Genomic DNA, 15,022 nt, shown 5'->3' on the forward strand with positions numbered 1-15,022 from the left:
TCCCACTACGCCCAGATCTGCTCTCACAGAGACCGATATTCCATCCTACCTTACAGTCTCTAAATTTAACGGCTTGGCTATTAAAACCACATTCTGAAGAAACGTGGGCTTTCCGGGTCAGTTATCTCTACCCTGATTAGTGCAAGGAAGCCAGCTTCCAGAACTACAGAGCCAGCTTCCAGAACTATGGATTTCTGGTGTGAATCCAAGGGTTGGCACCCTCAGAGATCTATCATAGGCAGAATTCTTGCCTTTCTACAATTAGGGGTAGGAATGAAATTGGCCTTGAGTACTATTAAAGGCCAAGTCTCAGCTTTATCGGTCTTATTTCAAAAGACCACTTGCTACTCATTCTGTAGTCCGGGGTTTTATACAGGGGTGACGTGGCTTATTACGCCCGTCAAACCTCCCTTGAACCCTTGAGACTTGAACATAGTTTTGTCTGTGTTACAATCAACAGCTATTTGAACCAATACAACATATTCCCCTAGTCCTTCTGACAAGGAAGTTGGTATTTTTGGTTGCTATATCCTCAGCAAGGAGGGTTTCGGGAATTGGCTGCTCTTTCTTGTAAAGGGCCATATTTGATTTGACATGGGGACAGAGTGGTGTTACGCCCTCGTCCAGACTTTTTTTATCAAAGGTGGTTTCAGATTTCACCTGAACCAAGATATTGTCCTGCCATCGTTTTTACAAAACCATGTTCCAGGGAAGAAGAGTCACTACATTGTCTTAATGTGGTGAGAGCAGTGAAAATCTATTTTTAGACAACTGCTCAGATTCATAAGACTAATGTCTTATTTATTCTGCCAGAGGGTCCTAAGAAAGGACAGACAGCATCAAAATCGACTGTCGCTAAGTGAATTCTACAAGTGATAATTTAAACTGATGATCCAAGGGATGAGATTCCCCCCTTTCAAGTTAAGGCGCACTCTACCAGGGCGGTTAATGCTTCTTGGGCAGTAGGTCACCAGGCCTCCATGGCTCAGATCTGTAAGGCCGCAACTTGGTCTTCAGTGCATACATTCACAAGATTTTATCAGGTGGATGTAAGGAGGTGTGAGGATATCGCCTTCGGCACAGTGTGCTACAGGCAGCAGTATAAATCCTCAAGTCTGTGGGTACCCTGCGGGTTGTTTCTCCCTCCCCTCAAGTAGCATTACTATGGGACATCCCATTAAGTAATTACTTAAGGCTCTGTGTCCCATGATGTACGATAAAGAAAATAGGATTTTTATTACAGCTTACCTGTAAAATCCTTTTCTTGGAATACATCATGGGACAGAGGTCCCGCCCCTCTTTTGGGATTAAGTATATTGCTTTGCTACAAAAACTGATGTTCTCCTGGAAGGAGGAGGGGTTTTATAGAGAGTAAACTTCCTTGATTGGGTTTACCAGTGTCAACACCTGAAGGTAGTCTATAACCTATTTAAGTAATTATTTAAGGCTCTGTGTCCCATGATGTACTCCAAGAAAAGGATTTTACAGGTAAGCTGTAATAAAAATCCTATTTTTTTTTACATGTTGAGCATTTATTGCTACTTAATAATACACTGTGGCTATAAAATCATGCCTACCTACTACCTTTACCACAAAACAAACAGGTGGTGTTAACATGATGTGCATTCAAGTGATTCTAAGAGCTTAAGGTTTTTTTACACTAATGCATTCTCTGCATTAAGGTAAAAACCCTCTGCGCCACAGGATCCCCACCCCCCCACAAAAAAAAACCTGAGCCCGATCTCCGTCCAGCTGCGTGCCCGGGAGCAGGGGCTCGCTCTCTCTCTCCTCACAGGGCAGATTGTTAGCAGCATAGGCACTTGCTCCTGTCAATCAAATCCTATACAGGCAGCATGGCTTGGATTTAAGCCCGCATGAGTGCCCCCATTGGAAGCGGACATAGGGGCACTCGCTGAAGAGTTGGAGCCTGGAACACCCCAGAAAGAAGGATTACCCAAAAGGGGAAACTCTGCTTGTTTGCATACCCCCTCACCCAACTGCCACATTTGGCACTTTGGGGGGGAGCAGGTTCCTGGTTTTGACAGGTACCCACGTAACCCGTAGCAATCTGTGTGGAAGTTCAGCCCCCCCCCCCCCCAGCCTTCTGGAACACATCACAGGTCCCAGAAGACTGCAGGACCATTCACAAAGTGCAGTGCGGTAGTAAACTGGCTATGAATGTGTTCCCCATGACTAAGCTCCGAGAGGAGGAGTGAAACGCGCTGGGGGTGTGGTCTGGTTGGAGTCCAGGCTGAGGTTGCCATTCATACATCTAGTTTAGGGACCGCATGGATGTGCCACTCCAGAGAGTCCTTTCTTTACTTCCTGTGAAGCCGGAAAGGCTTCACTGCCAGTTTCCCTTACCTATGATTCCAGCGCCTGCACCCGAAGCTGATTGGATGATCGGCTTGGGTGAGGGCATCGCTGTATCCCTGGACAGGTAAGTGTCCTTATATTAAATGTCTATTGCAATAGTAGTTTATCTGCTGACTTTTAATATTTTTGGGGGAGACTGGAGCTCCTCTTTAAGTATACCATGTTTATTATTAAAAAAAAAAAAAAAAGGTTTAGTCACATTAAAAGCAGGTCTGTTTAAAAAATATAAAGCCAGAGGCATTAGTTTTAGAAAGCTGTAGCATTAGATTTTCAGTGTTTTTTACAGTAGCGTTTTTTTAGCTTTTTTTTTTAAACAAAATTATACTCCCACTATGGCTCAAAAACGCTGATAAATGCAGAATAGCCACGTTTTTCAGCTTTTTTTTTTTACGTTTTTAGGATTTTTTCAGAGTTAGAGCAAAAAAATAAAAAATAAATAAATAAAAAGCATCTGCAAGACACATATACACTCATGATAATTGAAATAACGATGGAAAGCAATGTGACAAATAAAATGTCACTGAATTTGGTAACGATAACGTTTCATTATATTCTGCAAACATGATGTGGCAATTAGTAAATTTAGCATATTGGAATTGCACTCAGTATACTGAAGAATGCAATATTAGGTAGGGAGTTTTGTCAATACAGTGTTGAAAGTCAAAGTATATCCCGCATTTTCTCATTATGTATTTTTCTCAGAGGTCAACTTCAACATTAACAAGACCTTATGATATTGTGGCTGTGTATCCCAAGACTGAGAAGTTATTTCATGTAAGTAATCCTGAAAATCTCCTTGTGTGTGTTTTTTTTTTTTTTTGTTTTTTTTATGTTATGTTTTGGTTTCTTTTTTTGTGTGTTTTTGTTCAGATTCTCCTATTGGTTCTTTGTTGCACAACAGTGAGGGAGATAAAAAAAAACCTCCTCAATAAATTACAAATGGCCCAAAAAATTGTCAAACATTCTCACTCTTTCCAATACACTACACAAAAGTTTGTGGTTTTTTTTTCTGCTTTCATTGGAAGGTGATTGTTCCTATTGGTTGTCTGCTTCCATTAGAAGGTTATTGTTCCCATTTGTTTGTTGTTCCCATTGTAAGGGATTTGATATAGAGTCCTTGACCATGAGGTGCAAGAGCATTATATCCAAAACTTGAAAAAAATGGCTGTGGTTTCTCTATAAATTCACATGGGGATGTTAGCTGCGGGGGTAAGCCCCATTGAAGCAATGGTAGGTTGAGAGCTCTTGCAGCTACTCACAGGCACACAAATGTAATTGCTCATGGAGCGATTACCTGCGATAATTGACCCTGGACACAGTCAGTCATGAGCGATTATATGCCAGTGGCCGCGATAGGTCCAACTATGTTCTGAGAGGCAGTGCAAGCATTCTGACGATGGTTTTCACAGCAACACAACCATGAAATTATTGTAAAAGAGTAAGTAAACTTTTGCTAGGGGTCAGGGTTATGGCCAATCTGTATTTTTATTTTACCAATCTTGGTTCTGAACCAAAAATAATTTTTCCAAGTTTGTATATTTCCACTGATATCTGTGACTTTTGCATGCATAATAAACATTAAAAATAAGTACAGTAGTATGTCAGTTATGAATAGTATTCAGAAATCTTTTTTCTTTGCAAAATTATTTAAATACCTTCATTTTCCTTCTAGGCTGCTTGTACAAGCATTGACGTGGATGTCATCTGCATCAATGTAACAGAAAAAGCTCCCTTCTTTTTCCGAAGACCACCTATAAGTGCTGTAAGTCCTTACAGGCAGAGCAAGTTGATTTTATAAAAATTATCAAATGCATTTATAATTAGTGCTCATATCCCATTTTTAGACTTCATACTGTTTTCAGTAGCAGAAAACAGATTTGGCTGTATAGGTATTTTGGGTACTTGGAGCTTTCCAACTTTAGTTTGGACAGTGCGAATCTTTGTAGAGTGATGCTGAGCTCTAGTGTCCTCACTACCTCATTTCCTGCGAATCATCTGTTTAAACTCAGCACTGTGAGTGCAAAAGGAAATAATGTAAGTCGGGTTCATCAGCTGAAAAGACAGACGTCTGTCAGCTCCTTCCTCTGTGGTTTTTGGTTTTCTTTTCTTTTACTCGCCTTTATTTTTTCTCGGAAGTTGAATTCACTTAGGTTGGTGACGACTATATCTGAAAAGAAAGGCAAGTATTGGTTATCGCATACATTCTGGGATGGGGTAAATCTATGCACTGGGGTCTTAGACAGCAGAGGATGCCTAATAAGGGTTGAATTCTGTCCCATCCCTTCCAAAATAGGGACATTTGTGTTGGTTGTCCATTGATTTTTAATAGCTTCCAGTTTCATTAGTATTCAATACAACAATTTTATTATCCTCCTCTTTCTAGGCAATCGAGCGTGGCATCTTTTTTGAACTAATTTACACTCCAGCCATCAAAGATTCTACATTAAGAAGATATACTATTTCAAATGCACTCAATTTAATGCAGACCTGCAAAGGAAAGGTCAGTATTTGTGCTGTGCTACAAGTTTAACCTTGTATTATTGTTTTTATATAATTTTAAGGGATTGAATACTAAGATGCACATTTTTATGTTACATTTTCCCACAATAAAGGTTGATTCATATTTTTAACAATATTGGGATAGTTAAAGTGGTATCAAACCCAAAATCAAAAATGTAATATATTGCAGCTTGCCTATCCTTGTGGTGGCTGCATTAGTTTTTTCCCCTGATAACCAGGCCAGTACCACACCTCTTGTATTCGAGTGCCCCCACATGAATGAGTAACAGAGACACCTTTTGGACAGAAGCATTGTTCCACCCAAAAGTGAAAGTTCCATTTTAAGGACTCCTCACCCCCTTACATGCCACATTTGGCATGCCATTTTTTTTTTGGGGGGGGGGGTACTTAGTTTTGACAGGTACCCAGCTCCCACTTCTACTCAGGCCACCTAGGCGACTCGAGCAGAAGTTCTGCTCTCTCCCTTCCTCCCTGCAATCTTCTTGGACACATCACATTTGCTAGGAGATTGCCCGGCCACTGAGGAGGCGCAGCGCTAACTTGACTGTGAAGCTGCAAGCTGTCACAGCCGGGTGTCCACACTTGTGATGCTGGCGTCTGGGAGAGGCGGGGGAGAGAACCGAGGGTTTGGGCGGTCGCATCACTGGATCATAGGACAGGTGAGGGTTTGTTTGTTAATATTCAGCAGCCGCACTTTTTGTAGCTACTGACTTTTAATAAACACAAAAATGACTGGAACTCCATTTTAATGTGGGGGAGGGGAGTGTTAGATGGACTAGAAGATTTTAATACACTAACAAATTAAAGCCAAACTCCAACTCACACTGCAGTTACAGCTGGGCATTGTAAACACCCCTGTTAGTGCTAAATTCTTTGTCTCAGCAGAGTTAACTGATACACATGTAGGAGAGCTTAATTTTTTGAAAAACAGACTTACTGGCCAAATCACCTGATGAAAATAAAGGAAACAAAGCCTAAAAAGAAAAATAATGCAGCCATCACATCTAAGAATTGGTAAGATATAATATAATACAGGTTTGCTTTTAAAGTGATTGTAAACAATCCATTCTGTTTAAAATAGAAATGAAAGGCAAACATTTTTCTATAGATCTAAAAAAACATTATAAATACACTTTTTTCTCCTTGTTTTCCTAAGTGATTACATTCCCTCTGTTCTCAGCTGCATAAGAGCTGGGGGGGGGGGGGGGAGCAGCAGCACATTGAGCTTCCCAGTGAATGCCTGTGCAGCAGGGGTGTGTCAGCACAAGTCTGATTATTGGAAGAAAGCACATGGAGTTCCCAGCATAGCTAAAGAACTAACCACGGTGTGGTCCGTTTTTAATAGGAAGGCAGAGGGATTAGCAGGAACACCAGGGATTTCACATAAAGGCAGTAATACAAAGAGAACAGGATACTTTATCATGCAAGTACATGGTACAGCAGGCACATATCAGGAATATGAAATGGGGTAACAAACGCTTTAATACCACTTTAGGAATACATCGCTGCACATGTTTCAGTTTTAATTGCGCTGTGCTGCCTTGTATAACCTTGCCACAGTTTTGGTTCTCAGTCTTACTGCGCCTGAAGTGTTGTAGCATAAACAATGTTGACCTAAAGAAAAATATTAAATCTGCTTAATTCTTGTATATAATTTGTGGGGGCTAAAATTATAAATGCATGATTGCATAACAGGTCTTTAAAATCACCAAAAAGCAAATGTATTTAGTTGAAACACATTAGTCAGTTATGTTCTTGTAGTCATGCTGACACTGCCTGCTGCAGATGAACTTCACAGTATGCCAATGCTGGCGGAATATACCATTAATGGTACAACACAGCAGGGATACAGTGTAGGCCTGTGGTCTGTTTTTAGATGTCATTGTCTACAATAAAAAAGCTGACTGTTTTGTTGTCATTTTGTGGACTAAAAGTGTTTTGGGACACTTAAAGTGGAATTCCTGCCTAACACTAATGATTTATGTTTTAATTAATTATGTGCATTCTCCTTATGAGTGGACGTCATATCCACCAGACACAGCCGATGACTGATCGGTGTACTGGCTCGCTGCCTGAACCACGTGACCGCTGTGACCAATCACAGCAGATCACATGACAGTTGTAAACAATGGATGGCTTCCTTTAATGCCATCCATTTTTGGTAATAAAAATCGCAATAAGCGTACATTGATTGGTTTGCGCAAAAGTTATAGCGTCTACAAAATAGGGGATAGATTTTATAGCATTTTTATGATTTTTTTTTTTTTACTAGTAATGGTGACGATCTGCTATTTTTTTTTTTTTTTGGGACTGCGACATTATGGCGGACACATCGGACACTTTTGACACATTTTTGGGACCGTTGGCATTTAATACAGCGATCAATGCTATAAAAATGCACTAATTACTGTATAAATGTCACTGCCAGGGATGAGGCTAACACTAGGGGCGAGCAAGGGGTTAACTGTGTTCCCTGTGTGTTTCTAACTGTAGGGGGAGAGGACTGACCTAGAGGAAATGACAGATTGTGCTTCCTAGCTATTATGAACTCACGATCTGTCTGTCCTCACAGAACAGGGATTTGTGTGTTTACACACACGTCCCTGTTCTGCCTCTCGTGGCTGGCGGTAATCGCGACCATCGGCCATGCGCATCGGCACCCCCGCAGTGCAGTGGGTGTGCGTGCGCCTGCTATCCCACTTAAAGGAGCCAACATATAGCTACGACGGCTCGCGGGATCGTTCCGACACGCCGCAGTATAATGACGACGGCTGGTCGGCAAACGGTTAATATTATCCATTTTGTTTCCAAATACTGTGCCCTGCTGTCTCTGTGTTTTATTAAAAAAAAAATCCTCCTTTGCTGTATCTCACGGGGACTCCCTTTGGTCACGTGACCGGCCGTGTCTCCTCTCTCCTCCTCTCGTCCCCCTGACGTCAGTAGGCAAACCTTGGCCCTGTCCCCTGCTTCTGCAAGACGGGCAGAGAGAAGACCCAGCCAGGGACATGAGAGCCGGGAGCCGCAATGAAATACGGTAAAGGAGGGTTTTTTAACATAAAACACAAAGACAGGAGGCACAGTATTAGGAAACAAAACGGATAGTATTAAAATGTGAAAGTGTGTTAACAACCACTTTAATGGGTTATTTAGGTAGGCTCTTGATTTTACATAGTTTTGTGGTAAATCTGAAGGAGATTGCAGTTAGATTGTACAGTCAGTTTGTATAGTGTATGGTTTGTTGAAGACAGTGGGTCACACATTAGCAACCCCTACCCATTCTAAGGAAAACCATATACATGTTTGAATTGTGTTCAGTCATTCCAATGGATCCTCCATTTAATAATATATAATAATATATTTAGCTTTTCCATAAGACTCACATAAGTTCCCGTCTTTATCCTTAGTGGTAGATTTGATTTGATTTAATCTGCTTTTTATTTTCTGCACATTGATCATTTTGTATTTTTTTCATTTAGAACATTATTATTTCAAGTGGTGCAGAAAGGGTAAGTTGTTCCTCCTTTTTTTTTTTTTTTTCTTAATTCCCAGCAATAGAAACATCTTAAGCAAAAGTAGACAAGGGTTGAAATTACATTTTATATTATTTAGCTGCTTTGTCCCTATTTTTCAGTTGTGGTGAATATATAAAACATAATCGAAGCGATAACCTAGTGATTGTGTGTGTGCATAAGTGTGCATGTAGATCAAGCTATTGTCAAATTTAAATCGGAGCTCCACCCATATTTTGCCAAGTTTCTGATGTTAATTCTGGAGCCTTAGCCATATAAACTTTTCCCAAAAAGTGAATGTTTTTTTCTTTTTATCGCTTTCAAAAACTAGTTTTGAGTTTTTATTTACTTTCCTTTTAACTTGCAGCCGCTTGAATTGAGAGGTCCATATGATGTTGCCACATTGTATCCTTTTAAGAGCTGTGAATGTAAATGGATTACAGTATCAAGGGTTTTGTGCCCAGCAAATTCCATAAAACTAACGCAGTATTAACCACTTGAAGACCAGGCCTATTTCTGACATTTGTTGCTTATAAGATAAAATCAGTATTTTTTGCTAGAAAATTACTTGGAACCCCCAAACATATTTTTTTGGAACCCCCCCACACAGTTTTTTTTGCCAGTGTCTGTAAGGTAGTGGTCACTCATGTGATACATGTGTTCTTGGAGCATACTTGGAGGTCTGGACAGTTCTATTTAGAAACATAGACTTTATTCGGATCCATTCGAAAAAGCTGTCAACCAAAATGGATGGTACCCGAGCCTCATTGGAAGGAGAGAAGATTCCTTGAGGTTTGCCTGTAATGCATCTTTACGGCGCTGGACCCTGCGTAATGGAACCATGTGCAGTGTTTGTTCTGACCAAGGTGCTTTCCTGCAGGGTGCTATACAGGTCCAGGGAAGTGGACCCCAGATTAAGGGACCCAGTCCCTGAAGGTCTTTTTATGACAAAGCCCGCCATGATGGGTGAAGATTGGACTCCTGTTATGCTCAGAGTCCTGCAGCAGGAATGGTAAGTCTGCATTTTTTTGCAGTTTCTCTTTAAAAAAAAAAAAGAGATCTGATTGTCTGGTCATCTCTCAGTAGCCCCTAGGGGCAGTTTGCTGTTAAAAACATGCTCTGTGGGGTGAGTTTTGGTAGACTGATGGGAGGAGAAGACGTGAGGACGTAACGTCCGTCACGGAGGGAGGAGCTCCGGAATGTCAGCTGGCCGCCGAGATCAGAGAAGGACGCAGAGACGCTGAAGCCGCGGACAGCCGGTATACAGGCGGCGTGATGAGAGGCACCGTCCCCCCGCAGGAGGAAAGATAGCAGCCGCCGTTGCTTGATTAGACGGAACGGGAGACATGCTGGAGATCATCTGACACAGCGGGAACAGCGCACTCAGGACTGACTTTTGCACGGCGAGACACTGAACCCCCCCCACCCCCCGGCCTTCCGGGATTACAGCATGCCCCCCCACCCGGCTGAATGAAATAACCTTAAAAGGCTGTAAGTATCGCTACCCCATGAGAGGGGAAGAAATATCCCAAGGAAGAGCAAAAATAAGGTAACAATTACGGAGATAAGTATACAACTGTCTATAGGTTGGTGTCCTTAATGGTGCTCTGAACGGTCGGTATTGCTTTTTGATCATTTTTTGAACATTTGACTGTTACTGGGAAAGGAGGTCTGTGCAATAATAAGGGAGACGTGCAATCAACCATACGGACTACTAAAGGTTTCTTTCTGTTTGTGGGGTTGCCCCCTATATATACCAAGTGCGTGCGAGAATAAAATAGCCCACACTTAAACGGGGGTGGATTAACTCAAAGCGGACAAGCCGGAGCTGGAAAAGGACGGCAACCTGGTAGGACCCCCCAACACTAGAATTTAAACCAAGGGGCACAAATAGAGGAACAATTAGTAATAACAGTAACAAGGACACTACATCATATATCCCCCAAAGGAGAAGGGGAAGGGGGGATGCTGGTAGGGAGAAAGCCAGAAGGGAGAGAGTTAACTAATTAAGTTGTGGAACCCCCATGCCACTCCCCCTCCCCTTGCCCCTCCTCCCTGTTTTTTCTGTTTTCTACCCCACAACCTGCAAAAACCCCTCTAAATAGACTTTTTAAGTCCTAGGGCTTCCCTGCACGGAAGTGAAGGGAAATTAAGAAAACCAGGCTGGGGAAGCGAATTAGGGGGCCAAGAAAGGGAGATAAAATGAATAAAAACACAACGAAAGTAACAAGGGGGAATGCCCCCAAATCCCCAAAAGATAAACCAACAGTCAGTACCTTAAAACAATATATGACACAAGGAGCAAGCCCTAGGAGTATGGAGTTGGGTAGACAAAGCCAAAACAAAACAGAAAAAAAAAAGGGATCTGACAAAAAAACAGGAGACACCCCAGAACACTCTAGAGATGATCTATCAACAGAGGGGGACCAGGACGTAAGCGGAATCGATGGGGAAGCAATAGGGACCTCCACATTAACCAAGGGAGAGATGAGTGACCTGCTCTGGAAAATGGAAAACTCGATAAAAATGGATATCCAAAATCTGAGAGGAGACCTGGGACACATATTAGAAAGAGTGGAGTATACGGAAAAAACTACTGAAAAACAAAAGCAAGAAATTGAAAGCTTAAGACAGCAAGTGAAAGAAACACAGAAAAATCAAAAGATGCTACTATACAAGCTGGAAGACCAGGAGAACAGAAATAGACGGAAGAACATCAGGATCCGCTCAGTCCCAGAAAAAGAGGATGAAGATCTGAAGAAATTGATCACCACAATTTTCCGGCCCTTGATTAATAGAGAAGGGGAGGACTGTTTAAAGATAGAAAGGATACACCGAGTGGGTTACGTCAGGGAAGCAAGGACAGAAAGACCAAGGGACATTATCGTTAGATTCAGGTTCTATGAAGACAAATGGGAAATTTGGAAGAAACTGAAAGGAAAACCACCAATTAGGGTCGAGGGAGTGGAAATCCAGTTCTATGCAGACCTCGCGCAAGAAACCCTAATAAGAAGAAGATTGCTGAAACCCCTATTGGAATTAATGAAAGCACAAAACATCAAATATACATGGGGATTCCCGGCCTGTCTGAAAGGATATAAGGAAGGGAGGTCGGATAAATTACGATTCCCGGAGGAATTAGAAGAATTTTGTAAAAGGCTGGACATACAGGTTCCGGAATTACCAGGCTGGACACCAGAAGATTAGGGGACTTACTAAGTCCCCAGCCGGGGGGGAGAGGGGGGGATGGGATAATAATAGAGAAGAAAATCAAGTCAAGATAAGAATGGAATAGGCAGGCCACCCCACTCCAATAGCTATTTCAAGGAGTGGGAGGAAGCTGAATACCTGGAGCTCCACCTTTCGATCAAGGGGTTCAGAAAGGGCTCAGATGGAGATCCTGGATGACCTTAGGGGCCCTGAGGGGCCAATTGGGGGGAGGGGGGGAGAGGTGAGGGGAGGGAAGGAGGGGGGAGAACACAAGGTGCAAAGGGAGAAAACATATATAACTCAAATTAAGCCAGAGAAGCGTAGCTATCAGGTATGGGACAAACATGACAACTCTTAAATTTTTGACATATAACGTTAAAGGCCTGAATTCACCCTCTAAAAGATACAACTTATTAAGAGAACTGAAAGAGCAGGGAGCAGGAATAGTGTCATTACAAGAAACCCATCTGACATATGAATCGAACAGTAGATTATGGTCTAAAAATTTCCCGACATGGTACTATGGAGATACAATATCTAATAGAGCAAGAGGAGTGGCAATAGGAATGGCAAAAGAAGTACAATTTAAACTAGATGGAAGAATGCAGGATACGGAAGGAAGATTCCTTTTTTTAAAGGGATCTTTAGGAGAGTTGGAATGCACTATTGCAAGTATTTATGCCCCTAATAAAAACACAGTAAAATTCCTGATAAGTACACTGGAGAAACTAACAAATTTCAGGAAAGGGGGTCTGATAGTGATGGGGGATCTTAACGTGTGTCTAGAGCCAGCGATGGATAGTGCGTCCGGTGTGCAGGGGACAAACGGGCAGCTTAGAAGGTTTAGACAGCAATTACACGAGAACCAACTGGTGGATATATGGCGAATTTTGAATGGTAGAACAAGAGACTATACGTTTTACTCCCCTGTACACCGGACGTATTCCAGACTGGATTACATACTACTGGAACACAGGTGGTTAGAGAGGGCCACTGAAGCAAAAATAGGAATCGTTACACTGTCAGACCACGCCCCTGTAGTAATGGAATTGCGAATCTCCCAAACGCAGAGAAAAACCCCCCTATGGAGAATAAATGAGGATCTGCTGTCCGATGAGGGGGTGGTTCTAAAGGGTGGAAGAGGAACTCAAACAGTATTTTAGGATAAACGAAACTGGAGATGTCTCGGGGGCAGTGGTGTGGGAGGCCCATAAAGTGTACATAAGGGGAATACTAATAAAAGAGGGAGCCAGGAAAAAAAAAGAAAGGAACAACAGAATGGGTAAACTTACGACTGAAATATTTAACATCGAACAAGAACACAAAAAAATGAGAGGACTCCATAAAGAAATATATCAAAAGTTGGTAGATAAAAGAGATGATTTGAAAAGACTGGTAGATCAGAAAACAAAAGAAAAATACTTTCTAATTGAGAAAGAGAGATATCAGTGGGGGGATAAAACAGGGAAACATCTGGCCAGAATGCTAAGGGAAAAAAAAACTCGAAATTTCATAGGCAGGATACAGACTAAGCAGGGCTCAATGGTTTATGAAACAAAAGAAATAGGAGAGGCATTCAGAAACTATTACAAAGAGTTGTATGCAGGAGTGCATAAGGGGGAGCAAGAGAGGTCAAAGGAAAAAAAAAAGATGAGGGAATTCTTAAAGAGTGCGGGGATACCCGAGATTCAGGAGAGAGATAGGGAAGCCCTGGAGGAAGCAATTTCGGAAGAAGAAGTAAAGGAAGCAATATTGGAGGCAGCACAAGGAAAAAGTCCAGGGCCAGACGGATTTACTGCAATTTACTACAAAAAATTTAGGGATATCTTAATACCGAAGATGTGTCAGTATATGAATGGGTTAGGAAAAGACTTTAAACTGAGCAGAGAGGCACAGACGGCCCTGATCACGGTGATCCCAAAGGAAGGAAAAGATACGACCCTCTGCTCCAGCTACAGACCCATATCGCTACTAAACACAGATACAAAGATCTACGCAAAAATATTGGCAAAGAGGATGAAGGGGCTAATGAATTCATTGGTCCATCCTGACCAAACAGGGTTTGTGGCTGGAAGAGAGGGGAAGGACCATGGGGTGCGAACACTGCTCCTTCTACAAAAAATAAAAGAGGACGGGGCCCCCGGTCTGCTCTTGTCTTGCGACGCTGAAAAGGCGTTTGACAGAGTAGACTGGGGGTTCATGTTCCAAACACTAGAAAAAATGGGAGTAGGCCCAAGGATGATGGAAAGAATAAAAACGTTGTATAGACAACCGAGAGCAGCAATCAGGATCAACGGGGTACTCTCAGAAACTTTTGAAATGAGGAGAGGGACAAGACAAGGGTGCCCCCTGTCTCCACTTCTTTTCATCCTTTCATTAGAGCCCTTCCTTGCAACACTAAGAAATGACCCCGATATTAAAGGACCAAAAGTGGGCAATGAAGAGCACAAGTTATCGGCATTTGCCGACGACGTGCTCTTCTATATAATTGAACCAGAATGTACCCTGCCAAAATTAATTAGAACGATAGAACAATATGGAGAGCTTTCAAATTTTAAGATAAATATGGGAAAATCTGAAATCCTAAACATAAACCTAAGAAAAGCAGATGAGGAAAATTTGAGGAAGAAATTTCAATTTATATGGAAAAAAGAAATAAAATATTTGGGCGTAAAACTAGCTAACTCTCTGGATAAAATATACAAAGGGAACTACATCCCCCTACTGGATGAAATCAGGAAAGAGGGTAAAAAAATACAAATTAGACCAATTTCTTGGATAGGCCGGATAAACGCCATAAAAATGACCCTGCTTCCAAAAATTACCTATAAATTCCAAATGTTACCTATAGATCTACCAATATATTACCTTAGAAAACTAAAAACGATACTAACAAATGTAATCTGGAAAAATAAAAAACCGAGGGTATCTTTAAAGATACTAAGAAAAGGAAAAAAGAATGGGGGATTGGCGGCTCCGGATATTGTAACATACTATAACACAATAATCTTGTCACGAGCGATAGAATGGGTAAGGGATAATCAAGAAAAAAGATGGGTAAATCTGGAAAAATTTTATAGTAAGGCACAGCTAGGAGCAATTATTTGGAACCCCCCCCAACACAGAACGATAGATGAAAATACACATGGGTTAACACGGGTGGTAATTAGGATGTGGGATAGAACTTATAAACAGTTAAATAAGACTTACAACTCACCACTTATAAGAGTAAATGATAATGAGTTTTTCGCACCGGGGAAAGTAAGTATAGGGGGGAAATGGATAAAGAAAGATAAGGTGGAATTAAGAGAGATAATGAAAAAGGGGAAAATTAAAACAATGCACGAGCTGCAACAGGATACAGAAACATGGGTGATTAATGGATGGCGATATGCACAGTTAGAAAG

General features: G+C 41.6%; 2 protein-coding genes across 6 annotated transcripts in view; one reads left to right on the forward strand and one right to left on the reverse strand.

Moving 5' to 3' along the window:
• RPP30 (ribonuclease P/MRP subunit p30) overlaps positions 1 to 15,022 on the forward strand; it is a 62,482-nt gene that overhangs the window by 26,171 nt on the left and 21,289 nt on the right. For all 5 annotated transcript variants that reach the window (XM_073596403.1, XM_073596405.1, XM_073596400.1 and 2 more), the window contains 5 exons: positions 3,079 to 3,150; positions 4,049 to 4,138; positions 4,760 to 4,876; positions 8,373 to 8,402; positions 8,773 to 8,810. In XM_073596403.1, the coding sequence (XP_073452504.1) occupies positions 3,079 to 3,150; positions 4,049 to 4,138; positions 4,760 to 4,876; positions 8,373 to 8,402; positions 8,773 to 8,810 (347 nt within the window). The remainder of the gene's footprint in view (positions 1 to 3,078; positions 3,151 to 4,048; positions 4,139 to 4,759; positions 4,877 to 8,372; positions 8,403 to 8,772; positions 8,811 to 15,022) is intronic.
• Positions 4,455 to 15,022, reverse strand: part of ANKRD1 (ankyrin repeat domain 1) — a 49,932-nt gene continuing 39,364 nt past the window's right edge. The window contains exon 9 of the mRNA XM_073596399.1: positions 4,455 to 4,543. Within this exon, the coding sequence (XP_073452500.1) occupies positions 4,538 to 4,543 (6 nt within the window). The 3' untranslated portion in view covers positions 4,455 to 4,537. The remainder of the gene's footprint in view (positions 4,544 to 15,022) is intronic.

This window comes from Aquarana catesbeiana, linkage group LG08, assembly GCF_042186555.1.
Source record: "Aquarana catesbeiana isolate 2022-GZ linkage group LG08, ASM4218655v1, whole genome shotgun sequence".
Lineage (NCBI taxonomy): Eukaryota > Metazoa > Chordata > Amphibia > Anura > Ranidae > Aquarana > Aquarana catesbeiana.